General features: G+C 34.0%; 1 protein-coding gene across 1 annotated transcript in view; it reads left to right on the top strand.

Moving 5' to 3' along the window:
* Positions 1-13,251, top strand: part of NEGR1 (neuronal growth regulator 1) — a 936,395-nt gene extending 923,144 nt beyond the window's left edge. The window contains exon 7 of the mRNA XM_012442497.2: positions 4,920-13,251. Within this exon, the coding sequence (XP_012297920.2) occupies positions 4,920-5,044 (125 nt within the window). The 3' untranslated portion in view covers positions 5,045-13,251. The remainder of the gene's footprint in view (positions 1-4,919) is intronic.
* Positions 13,252-13,477: the final 226 nt, after the last annotated feature.

Here is a 13,477-nt window from a genome sequence, read left to right as displayed (position 1 = left end):
GGAATGTTCCATAACCTCAAGATGTTTTATAGTTATATATGACATATATATTACTAATTATAAGTTAAAAAGAAAGAAAACATTTCTGAAGTCAGGTGTAAGCAGAAGACTAGTAATTTTTCTTAGATTGGGGATGGCCTTATGAAAAAAACTTTTTTTTTTTAATGTTTAAGGATCAGTAGGCTTAAGGAAGTAGCATGTGCAAAGGACATGGGGTAATGAAACACTCTTTGTGTTCAGAAAAATGGCTTGTACGACTAGAGTGAAGAGCCACTGTGAGTCTGGATAAGTTGACTAGAACCAGATGGCCGAGGACCCTGAATGATAGGCTGTAAAGTTTTGGCTTCACTCAGTAGACAGTGGGGAATACTTGAAGGTTTTGAGCTAGCATAAGCTTTACTCCTTTTTTTTTTCATTTGAGGCAGAGCCTCACTCTGTCACCCAGGATGGAGTGCAGTGGCGCAATCTCGGTTCACTGCAACCTCTGCCTCCAGGGTTCAAGTGATTCTTGTACCTCAGACTCCCAAGTAGCTGGGATTACAAGTCTGCGCCACCAGTTAGCACGCCCGACTAATTTTTTTGTCTTTTTAGTAGAAACGTGGTTTTGCCCTGTTGGCCAAGCTGTTCTCGAACTCCTAGTCTCAGGTGATCCGCCCAGCTTGGCCTCCCAAATTGCTGAGATTACAGGCAAGAGGCACCGTGCCCGGCCAACATAGGCTTTACTCTTGACTTTCCAAATATAATCTATTGTCTACTGACTAGCCAAGTGATCCTTTAGAAATAATCAAACTCTCCTATGGCTTCTCGTGTCACTCAGAATGAAACTAAAGCTCTCACCATAGCCCCGCTACATTTCTGATCACATGACCTATCCTGCCTAATTTTACTTAGGGTAAATAGAAGCATGATATTGATAGGCAACTAAAAGCTTGGCAGAGATCCTTCAACAGGTCTGGCCACCCCAGAGGCTCAACTAGATGTCTCCTAAGGAATTCAGGCTTCTAGTTCGGACCTATGGGTTCACCTATGCTGACTGTCTTTTGTGGCAAGAGTATGATGCTATAAAGTTCAGTACATATTCTTTTCCTATATTATCCTGCTAATGATCTGTCTTCTTGCTCAAAATACTTAAGGGAAGTAGCCTGACCTGTACAGGTCAAGCTATAATGAGCCTGAAACTAAAAGGAGAAGAAAGATTCAGCAAAATATGAGGGGGAAAGACAATATTCTCTGAAAAAAGAAGTCAAGCTATTTTGTCTCCTTATAGGTTTGTGGTAACAGTGGGGGAAATGGATGTGATGCACAAATGTTTACTGAACACCTAGTAAGTACCAAACTGTGTGTTCAGTATCAGAGATAAAATATACATATTTTATCTATATATATTTTTCTAGCTACTCAGGAGGCTGAGGCTGGAAAATCGCTTGAACCCGGGAGGCGGAGGTTGTAGTGAGCTGAGATCGCGCCACTGCACTCCAGCCTGTGTGACAGAGGGAGACTACTTCTCAAAAAAAAAAAAAGAGAGAGAGAGATGTGCACTAAAATATGTGTATCATTGCATTTTGTAAAAAATAATTGTATTTGTAACTGTTGCCTGGATTACTTATCTGCCATGAACCCCTAGGGAGTCCTCCCAGGTTTGTACGTTATCCTTAAAGCTCCATATATCCTAATGTTCTATGTTTACCTATTTATTCATATCCTATTTATTTATTCTTGAGAGGTTTGGGTTTTATTCATCTTTGCCTATGTGAGGCTTAATTCAACCTGATGAACATAATAGATATTCGGTATATAATTAAGGAGTATGCCTGATGACATATAACTTGGCATTAGGTATCTGACCTCACATTATGGTGACTAACTTTGCTCTTTGTGTTTTGGCCTACTGATGATTATTCACAATTACTCCACAGTCTATTTTCTGTAACAATTGCGAGCTAACAATGCATCAGCCAGTTTCTAGTTTATTTAAGGACTAATATAAGTATTATATTCACAAACAACAAAAAAAGTATATAAATTTGTGGCATCAGTGAAAAAATATATGCCATTTTAATTGTAAAGCAATAAAATTAAAAGATACTGTTGGTAATATCTTTGTTTTGTTTAAGACAATAGGAGGCTGAGTGGAAAAAGATACAGCTACACTGGGGAAGGCAGATGACAAAAAGCAGTATATATGGAAATACATAGAATTAAGTCATAAAAGGATCATACCTATCTTATTAATTGCTACATTCCCAGCACTTAGAAGAGTGCTTGGTACCTAGTTCAATTAAAACTTACTGAATGAATGAATGGACGTATATTACTATAGTACATTTTCTAGCCTATAATTATGTGGCTTGCTTCAGAAGAGAGATACCATTTTCTGGGATAGAAATACTCATTTTGATTGTGACCCATTCATTTGATTGAGTCAGTTACTTAGACATTTCTTGAGCATCTACTATATATCACACCTATGTCTGGAAACACAGAGATGAATAAGACATGACCTAGAAGAGTTTAAGTCTGTTGGAAGAAATGAATACGTAACAAATATTTGCAATGCAGTGTGATAGTTGTATAATATATAATATATATTTCATGGTCTCATGACACAGAAGGGATAATCAGCTCCGTTTGTTGAAGAAGGAGAGAGGATCTAGGAAAGATTGCCCAAAAATGCATTTTTAAAGATGGATAAGGAGTTTTGAGGGGTCTTGAAAATCTACTCATTTTTTTTTTTGAGATGGAGTCTCCCTGTCACCAGGCTGGAGTGCAGTTGTGCAATCTTGGCTTACTGCAGCCTCCACCTCCGGGGTTCAAGCGATTCCCCTGCCTCAGCCTCCCAAGTAGCTAGGACTACAGGTGTGTGCCACGTTGCCCAGCTAATTTTTGTATATTTAGTAGAGATGGGGCCTCACCATATTGGCCAGGATGGTCTCATCTCGATCTCTTGACCTCATGATCTGCCCGCCTCGGCCTCCCAAAGTACTAGGATTACAGGCATGAGCCGCCGTGCCTGGCCAATAGGACACCCTTTTAATGTTACTACTTAATTTGTCATGATAACAAAAATAATTTACCTTTGCTTTTTATGCTTAGCTTTTAAATTTTATTTCTTATATATGACACCATGTATATGCTTTGCATGTTCTTGGTTTTTTACTATTATACAAGTTTTATTGCATGCAACATTCTTGAAAACCAACAACTCTACCATAACTATTATTGAGAAGGTTATATACTAAATAAGATTTATTTATATTTTTAATATATTTTTCCAGATCTTGAAAAAGGGAAAATAAGGAGTTCCATGGTTTTAAATCAGACTTCTTATATATCAGAAATTGAAAGGCTGTCTGTTCAACAAAAGGCTTGCTTTCTTCATCATTTTATTTTTTAAGAAAACTCATTTGTAATTACATAGATGCATTAAATAGCTAATTTTGCTCTCTGTTTATTAAAACATCATAGTCTCACTGCTCAAATCCCATTCACCTGGAATCAGTAATTGCACTGTCAAAGAAACTTCCCACTGCAGGGACCCATGTATCTTTCATCCCCTTTAATTTCTTGGAAGTGTAAACAACACAATTTATTCTTCTTGTTACATAGTAATATAGTCATTTGTAAACGTTTCATTAAAACTATCTGCTGGTAATTCAAACTCAGTGTACTAAACCTGCTCCTGGATTTGAGTTATAAATTTAGAAATGGAGTAGTAGATTTCTTTACTACATTATTCAATCTCTACTAGGAAACAGTGCTTGAAATCCAGGTTTCATTAAGAAAAGGTGGTTAAAATATGTTGGCGGGTTTTTTGTTACTATTATTATTATTATGGTAAATGAGAATCAGTCTCTAACAAGTCCAAGCACGACTGTGACATTTAATTTCTGGAACACAATATAATTCACATACAAGTAGGAAACTATCCTTTCATAAACAAAGTGAAACCCATTCAGAACACTCCCACAATTTCCCAAACTTGATGAATCTTCAGGTATTCAGTGAAAATTCAACGTGACTGTTAGCCAAGTACCATGTGAACTTCTCCTTATATAAAACTGTAATCTTTCTCATGTACAAATGTAGTCATACATTCAACTAAAACTCCAAATTCTTCATAATATCTTTCAGTATATAAACCTAGTCCCTAGTCATTACAGTAGAGGTCATTCTACCTGTCCAGAGGTCTAGGTTCAATTCCCTCCACTTCAGGCCTCAAACTGCATGGTCCAGCAAGACTAAATCTACCATTTATATTCTACACTATACACCTTGCTCTGTCCTTTTCTCATGGCTTCAAATATGTTGTTTCTTCTACCCACATGATCATCTCCTTTGGTAAAACTGCATTTGAAATCTCCCTTGCCCAGGCTAATTTAATGCACAATTTTTCTGTGTTAGTGAAGTATGCACATGCAACTCTAATATTCCTAGGATTGTATTATAATTGTTTGAAGATCTTTTCTTACCAAAAAAAGGCCTTGGAAGGGACTGTTTTTCTAGCATTTACTACAGTATTTACCTAATAAAATGAAGCTACAAATATATGCATAAATGAATATTGTCTACTAATATAAATATTTACAATACATATAAAGAGGAATAATAATGTTAGTGGCTTTTGAGTACTTAGCCTGTGTTTAGTTGATGTAATACACTGTAATTCTCACCACAGCCCTGAGAGATGGATTATATTATTTCTGTTATTTTTATTTTGCCCTTGAGAAAACTGAAGCTCTGAGAAGTTAACCACATACCCCACACGTTGTCATATAGCAGAATCAGATATGAACTTAAGTAAGTCTGTCTGACTCTAGTGTCAATGCTTTCCCTAATGCACCCAGCCACCTTTTGATTATTGTCAAGATCCTGGAAGACACAAATTAGATTTTGATTTAATCTTTTCCATTTCTTTCCAGCTCCAAGTACAGCCCAGTATGGAATTACCGGGAGCGCTGATGTTCTTTTCTCCTGCTGGTACCTTGTGTTGACACTGTCCTCTTTCACCAGCATATTCTACCTGAAGAATGCCATTCTACAATAAATTTAAAGACCCATAAAAGGCTTTTAAGGATTCTCTGAAAGTGCTGATGGCTGGATCCAATCTGGTACAGTTTGTTAAAAGCAGCGTGGGATATAATCAGCAGTGCTTACATGGGGATGATCGCCTTCTGTAGAATTGCTCATTATGTAAATACTTTAATTCTACTCTTTTTTGATTAGCTACATTACCTTGTGAAGCAGTACACATTGTCCTTTTTTTAAGACGTGAAAGCTCTGAAATTACTTTTAGAGGATATTAATTGTGATTTCATGTTTGTAATCTACAACTTTTCAAAAGCATTCAGTCATGGTCTGCTAGGTTGCAGGCTGTAGTTTACAAAAATGAATATTGCAGTGAATATGTGATTCTTTAAGGCTGCAATACAGGCATTCAGTTCCCTGTTTCAATAAGAGTCAATCCACATTTACAAAGATGCATTTTTTTCTTTTTTGATAAAAAGCAAATAATATTGCCTTCAGACTATTTCTTCAAAATATAACACATATCTAGATTTTTCTGCTCGCATGATATTCAGGTTTCAGGAATGAGCCTTGTAATATAACTGGCTGTGCAGCTCTGCTTCTCTTTCCTGTAAGTTCAGCATGGGTGTGCCTTCATCAAATAATATTTTCCTCTTTGTCTCCAACTAATATAAAATGTTTTGCTAAATCTTACAAATTGAAAGCAAAAATAAACCGAATGATAAAGTTAAACCATATACTATCTCTAAGTAATGAAGGAGCTATTGGACCGAAAAAATCTTTTCCTGAACTGACAGTGGGGTTTGAAAATTTTGCCCCACACTAACTCAGTTCTTGTGATGAGAAACAATTTAATAACAGTATAGTAAATATGCCATATGATTTCTTTAGTTGTAGCTAAATGTTGGACCCACTGTGGGAAATCATTTCCTTTAAAATGACAGCACAGTCCACTCAAGGGATTGCCTAGCAATACAGCATCTTCTCCTTTCACTATTGCAAGCCAAAACTTTTAAGATGATTTGTCAGAAAGGGCACAAAGTCCTATCACCTAATATTACATGAGTTGGTAAGCGCTCATCATTAATTTTGTTTTGTGGCCAGTAAGTTGGTCAGAGGCAGTGCTCCTGTGGACAGGAGCATTTTGCATATTTTCCACCCAAAAATAACACTTAATTGATAGTCTGGAATGCACGTTATATATTTTAAAAGTTCCAAAATATGTTATAACAAACATTCTATATTGGTATATAGTAGACCAATCTCTAAAATAGCTAATTCTTCAATAAAATCTTTCTATGTGGCTGTTTCAGCTCAAACAAGTAAAACCAAAAAGAGACCATCCTTTATTTTTTCTTACATGATATATGTGAGATGTGATCAAATAAAGACAAGACACTTGATAAGATTATCTTAGGATATACTAATTATCAAATTATTGTGAATGTTAATTATTTCTGCTATAAAGAATGAAAACTACATTTTGGAAGGAAAATGCTGTTACTCTAGGTATTACATTACAGGAATAGTTTGATGGTTTCACTCTTTACTAAAGAAAGACCATCATCTCGAAAGCCATTTTACAGGTTTGATGAAGTTACGAATTTCACTACACCTAGATTTCTACAAATAGTCCCCTTTTACAAGTCATAACAACAAAGATCCTACAATAAAATTAGATATAATAAATTTTGCGGTGCTTATACATATTTGAGATATCTAGTCAGTTGCCCTGGAGGGATGGCTTAAAACCTGTGATTTATTTTTTCTTCAAGTAAAACTTAGTCCCAAAATGTACCATAAATCAATTTTAATTAGAAAAATGAATCTTAAATGAAGGGACATAAATATACACTCTTTCCATAAAATGGCAATAATAATGCATAAAGGTATTAAATCTACTAACTGTAATAAATGGATGACATTATTTTGATTAATATATTAAAAAGAGTTTTTAGAACAAATATGGCACTTAACTTTATTATTTATTTGCTTTTAAAAATATTTTTTGTGGAATTGGAGAATAAACTACAAAATATTATTTTGTATTGCAGCTTTAAAGTGGCACACTCCATAATAATCTACTTCCTAGAAATAGTGGTGCTACCACAAAAGTGTTAACCATCAGTACCATTGTTTGGGAGAAAGAAACAGATCAAGAATGCATATTATTCAGTGACCACTTTCCTAGAGTTAAAATACCTCCTCTTTGTAAGGTTTGTAGGTAAACTGAGGTATAAACTATGGATGAACCAAATAATTAGTTCAAAGTGTTGTCATGATTCCGAATTTGTGGAGTCTGGTGTTTTTACCATAGAATGTGACAGAAGTACGGTCATAGCTCAGTAGCTATATGTATTTGCCTTTATGTTAGAAGAGACTTTCTTGAGTGACATTTTTAAATAGAGGAGGTATTCACTATGTTTTTCTGTATCACAGCAGCATTCCTAGTCCTTAGGCCCCCGGACAGAGTGAAATCATGAGTATTTATGAGTTCAATATTGTCAAATAAGGCTACAGTATTTGCTTTTTTGTGTGAATGTATTGCATATAATGTTCAAGTAGATGATTTTACATTTATGGACATATAAAATGTCTGATTACTCCATTTTATCAGTCCTGACTGTACAAGATTGTTGCAATTTCAGAATAGCAGTTTTATAAATTGATTTATCTTTTAATCTATAATAATTTTTGTTAGCTGTTCATTTCAGGATTATATTTTCTACAAGTTCCATTTGTGGGACTCCTTTTGTTGCCCCTAATTTTTTTTTAAAGAAGAAACAAAGAAAAATAAGTAGCAGCTGAAAAATGAAAATGGAGAGAGAAAAAGAATGAAAAGGAAAGGAAATAAAGACAGAAAAAAGGAAGGATGGAAGGAGTGAAGGAATGAAGGAAGGGAGGAAGGGGAGAAGGAAGAGAGAAAGGATGAGAGGGAAGGTAGAATCAGAATATTAGGGTAGTGCAAATACACATTTGCATTCTTAGTTTAACTGCAAGTGTTGTAATTATGTTTTACAATGATCTCATTCGAAACGTAAGTCCTATTACACCATTAAATTCCTATAACACGGCAGTTATATCATGAAAAAGTACTGCCCAAGTTATAGTAACGTGGGTGTTTTTGAGACACCAAAGATTTGAGAGAGAGAATTTTAAACTTAAAGCCACTTTTGGGGGGTTTATAACTTAACTGAAAAATTAATGCTTCATCATAACATTTAAGCTATATCTAGAAAGTAGACTGGAGAACTGAGAAAATTACTCAGATAATTCAGGGCAAATAACATATATATATAAATACCCCTATGTTTGAAGTCACAAAACTCTGAAAAACGGAATTATCAAAGTCAATCATCTATAATGATCAAATTTACTGAAAAATTGTTAATTTATCCATTGTGCTTAGCTTTGTAACACAGCCAAAAGTTACCTATTTAATCTTTTCAATAAAAATTGTTTTTTGAAATCCAGAAATGATTTAAAAAGAGGTCAGGTTTTTAACTATTTATTGAAGTATGTGGATGTACAGTATTTCAATAGATATGAATATGAATAAATGGTATGCCTTAAGATTCTTTGAATATGTATTTACTTTAAAGACTGGAAAAGGCTCTTCCTGTCTTTTAGTAAAACACCCATATTTCATAACCTGATGTAAAATATGTTGTACTGTTTCCAATAGGTGAATATAAACTCGGTTTATCAATTAAAATATGTATTTGACTCATTTAAAACTCTATTAGTTTAAGAGAAAGAAGGAAGAAATGACAATTTGAAGATATTTCTGCTATTCTTTTCATTTCCTGTATTACACTCATCTTTATGCTTACTCTAAAGCAGTACAGGGTAAAAAGTTTAGATGCTACAGTTTCAAAGGACTCCACACTATATTCTTTCTTGCTGTTGCTGATGATTCCTAAAAGGTTTGATAAACTTAACTAAGCTAAAAATAAATTTTCTGCAAATATCTTATTAGTAATTGTTTAGAACATTTACCTGATAAAATACAGCAGAGTTAGCAACGGAAATTGGTGATAAAATCCTGATGATCTTACAGGCTATCCAACTGAAAACTCAAATGCTTGTAAAAGGCAGGCAGAGTATAATTTCTTAAGACAGCTGGGTATAAAACAATGGGCACTTGAAGGCATTCAGATACAATTTCCTTAAAAATACCTTGGTTTCCAAGCAAAACATGTTATTTGGCTGAGAATCTTTAGTTTGTAAATACCAAACCATCATATACAAATCAGATCTCACACCAAATGAATTATTTAAGCCCTCTTTTCCATATCTGTTCATCTATGATAATCAACTGAATAAATGAGAACAATGTGGTAGATAAAACAACAAACCATTAAAAAAATGCATGCTTGGTTTTATAAGCTATTTTAAAATATAGATATCACTGCTATTCTGAGAAAACCATATACACCAAAGCCCTCTCTCCACAAAAAAGCTGGAAACATACTAATAAATGTCTGATTTCCCCGCAGCTTCATTATTTCTTCCCTTTTTAACATCTGTCTTATCTATCTTGAATAAATTACATCACAGAAATAAAAGCACCAAATTTTAGACCTAAAAAGCTAGCACATGAAATCCAGAATTAGTTTCCCTCTCAACAGAATAGGTCAAAATGTAGCTGCTTCAAAGCCACATCTAGGTATACAAAAATATTCACTTCAACCTGCCAGTCAGAAATGTAAGTAAGAATTTGTTGAGATAATTATCCAAGATAATTCACTCAAGTTAGAGGAATTTGATCCAAATACCAGTCAATGTACTCCCTCTGAACTCTTCAAGAAGTACACACCTTCACATTTATAAGCACCATTTTTATAGTAATTCCAAACTTACTAAAAAATATTTCAGAATTGATATCACTAGTGGAAAGAGAGCAATTTAGCAAACAAATAAATGCTTTCCATTATTCCTAGAAAGAAAGAAAAGAGGAACACATTTCATTCTTCTCCCTAGAAGCTCTACCCACACTCTTCCTAGGCCTAGACGAATCTCCTCCAGGGTCTTCCTTCAGTCTAAGAAACATGCTTCACCTCAGAGACAAATGTGGCAACTATAGTTTTTCCCAAAGGGTCACAACTACCTCTACCTTGCATTTTACAACGGAGCACTTTTGCAAGTGTTGCTATTATGGTTTTCTCAACACTTTCAAATACTTAAAGAAGAAAATATTATTATTGTCATGTATTGATGATGAAAAGGGGATTCAGAAATTTTAAGTCGCTTGCTGGAGATTATACTTCAACTGAGTGACAGATCTGAGCTAAATATGCAATGAAAGATGTTCCCAAATTGTTTCTAGTCCCATTAACTACCTAGGAAAAAGAAAAGCATATAATCACATTGCTGGCTTCATAAACAACTATTTGTATATTTTTATTTATATATTAAGTATAACCACATTTTAAATATAAATACAGATATTTATGATATCCTTGTATTTTCCAATACCTGCAGAGAATATGAGATTTAAAGCCTAATCAGATTGTACATGTCATCTAAATCTTTGGAAATGTGAAACTCACAATACAGTTGCCTTTGGACACACAGCCTTGGGTTGTATTAGACCAGTCACACCAAGTGAAGAATCTTGTCATAATCACATGTATCTTATTTTGTGTAGCATTTTGCAAAAGATGTGTCAAGTTTGGGATAATCTACTAAGACTATTTCTCAGACATCTGCAATCAACAGAATTTTGGGGGAAATGGAGATCAGAATACATACATACTTTTAAAAAAATTCACAATAGAATACTGATTTTAATCTGAGTGATGTTGTTTAAGCCCATTTATATAAAATACTAACATGAACATCTGTTTGTCCTGGGACAGTAGAACAAGAGGAAGATTCTAATTCTAGAAATTAAATTATATGCAACCTAAGAAATACATTTGTATTTTATTTTCAAAATATGACCATAATACAAATCCTATGGATATCACCGCTTAGTTTGAAAAACATAAAAGGCATGATTTTCATACACTTATGAAATGAATACATTAATTCATTAATGAAGGACCTGATAAGATATTACAACCAGATAAAAGATAATCTAAAGAACATACACATTTATAGATCAAAATCTTGAAATTAATGTACTAAAGGAGGCAAACCTGACTTCCAGATTGAGGAGGAGAATTCAATAGAATGTTTCACAGAATTTATTTCCATATCTATAGACCAGAATTATTTTGCCTTAATGTTATTTATTTATAACTTTAAAAAGAGTTCAAATGTAAATGAAAAATGCAGAGCCTCCATAGAGTCAAAATTCAGTAACCTGAAAAGGTGTGTTCCAAACAATTCATGGTTTTTCATTTCAGCAAAAGCTTTTCTCTGCAATGATGATATGTAAAAACAATTTTTTTTTTTGAGACAGAATTTCACTCAGTTTCCCAAGATAGAGTGCAGTGGCGTGATCTCAGCTCACTGCAAACTCTGCCTTCCAGTTTCAAGTGATTCTCCTGTGTCAGCCTCCCCAGTAGCTGGGACTACAGGCACGTCCTCTACACCAGGCTAATTTTTGTATTTCTAGTAGAGATGGGGTTTCACCATGTTGGCCAGGCTAATTTTGAACTCCTGACCTCAAGTGATCCGCCTGCCTCGGCCTCCCAAAGTGCTGGAATTATAGGCGGTAAGCGACTATGCCCAGCCAAGATGTAAAAATTGTTAAAGCCATTGAATTAAATTAATTGCTAACATTATGAGCTTTGATAATATAATTCCTACTTTAATCACTCGAAAAAAACCCAAGATGCCTATATATCTAAACATCTATGTTTTAATTACTCCTTTTCTTCGTTATCTCATAAACCATAATCCAATAGTTTGGGACATGTGAAAGAGAAAGTAAGCAATCACAAGAACTACCTTGCTTTGAGAATTCACCTTTGTTGAAAAAATAATATACTTTGGGCACTTGTTAAAATAATTAACAGAAGTCATCTTTTTTTGTCACAGGGGCATTTAATTTATGGTATAATAGGAATTTTATATCAAAAACAGTAAGAAAAGTAAAGTAACAGTTGAGATAGCAATATGTCATTAACCAAATACTAAGATAATAATAAAAACATTGCAAGAAGCTATAGCCAGAACTGAATGGTCTGCTTCTACTTAATGCTAATGACACTAGCCCAGTCCTAGCACACATTTTGATTTGGTAGAAACTACAGGAGGTAGCATGGTTCATTAGGCTTTCAAAGCTTTAAAATGTTTAAGAGGGTGGTTTTCCTCCTTCATTTCAAGTGGATTGCTAAAAGCATTGGACTATTCCTTGGTGGAACTTTGAATTTGCCAGTTTCTTCATTAATTTTGACCTTTTTATATTCAAAAAAAGTTAACTCTATACTAAGCCACAGCAGACTTAGAGATCCTACAGTTCTGAATTGTGATTAAACAAGTATTAAAGCACATGGAATTTCTCAAGAAAATTTTGGGTTCATATCTTAGAAAAAGGACTTACAAAATATTTGTTGAAGACCATAATATGCTAAAAGTTAGGAACAAAATTCTCTTGATTGTTCATATGTAGTAAGATCCACAGAACTCTTACATAGTTTTCTAAGTAGTTTCATAAATGTGGATTGTGGTTGCCCTGAAACTTGACATCTCCCTACCAAGTACTTGACAAGTGACCTGGCAAAAATGTGTTCAATAGCTCATTTTTGACATATTCCTTAAGAAATCATTGCCAGAGATTTGAAACTGCTTCAAGCTGTTGTCTTTTTCAAAACAAAACACATATTCACACACAAATACAAAATCGCATTGCTCCCAGTGATCTGGAAAATAAGCTTGCAAGCTGGCCATGTGGTATTCTGAATAATTTTTTTAAAGGAGGAGAAGAAATTACAACAGTGTAACCAACAGTTTCTGTTAAGTTTTATTTGCTAAGACTTTAGCATAAGGAACATTTTGTGATTTAATTAATCAGAAGATAACACCTGCTTTAAATACTGACATGGAGAAAAGCATATTTTTGAAATATTTGGAATAAAATTAATTTCTTGTAATATGTTTTTCTTGTTGATAAGCAACTAAATTATGCTTTGGAATGTCTTACTATCTAATAACTTTAAATGTTGACAAGGAGAAAGATGAGGTTTTGCTTTGTTTTTAAATTCTGAATAAGCCATTTTTCCTGGAAACATACATATTTCTAATTTATAGATAAACTAGTATGTGTACTCAGAATTCCTGTTCTCTTATTATTCAGTTATCAAAATGTATTAACAAAGCTTTTATGGTTTTATGATAGACAATTAGATATCTTTCATCGGGTAACATAAAAACTTGTATAATGGTATATTAGTCAATTTTCACACTGCTGATAAAGACATACCCCAAGACTGGGCAATTTACAAAAGAAACAGGTTTATTGGACTTACAGTTCCACTTGGCTGGGGAAGCCTCACAATCA

This window comes from Aotus nancymaae, unplaced genomic scaffold (genome assembly GCF_030222135.1).
Source record: "Aotus nancymaae isolate 86718 unplaced genomic scaffold, 86718_ANA_hifiasm-v0.15.2.pri h1tg000007l, whole genome shotgun sequence".
Lineage (NCBI taxonomy): Eukaryota > Metazoa > Chordata > Mammalia > Primates > Aotidae > Aotus > Aotus nancymaae.
This window is presented reverse-complemented; position numbering and strand designations above follow the sequence as displayed.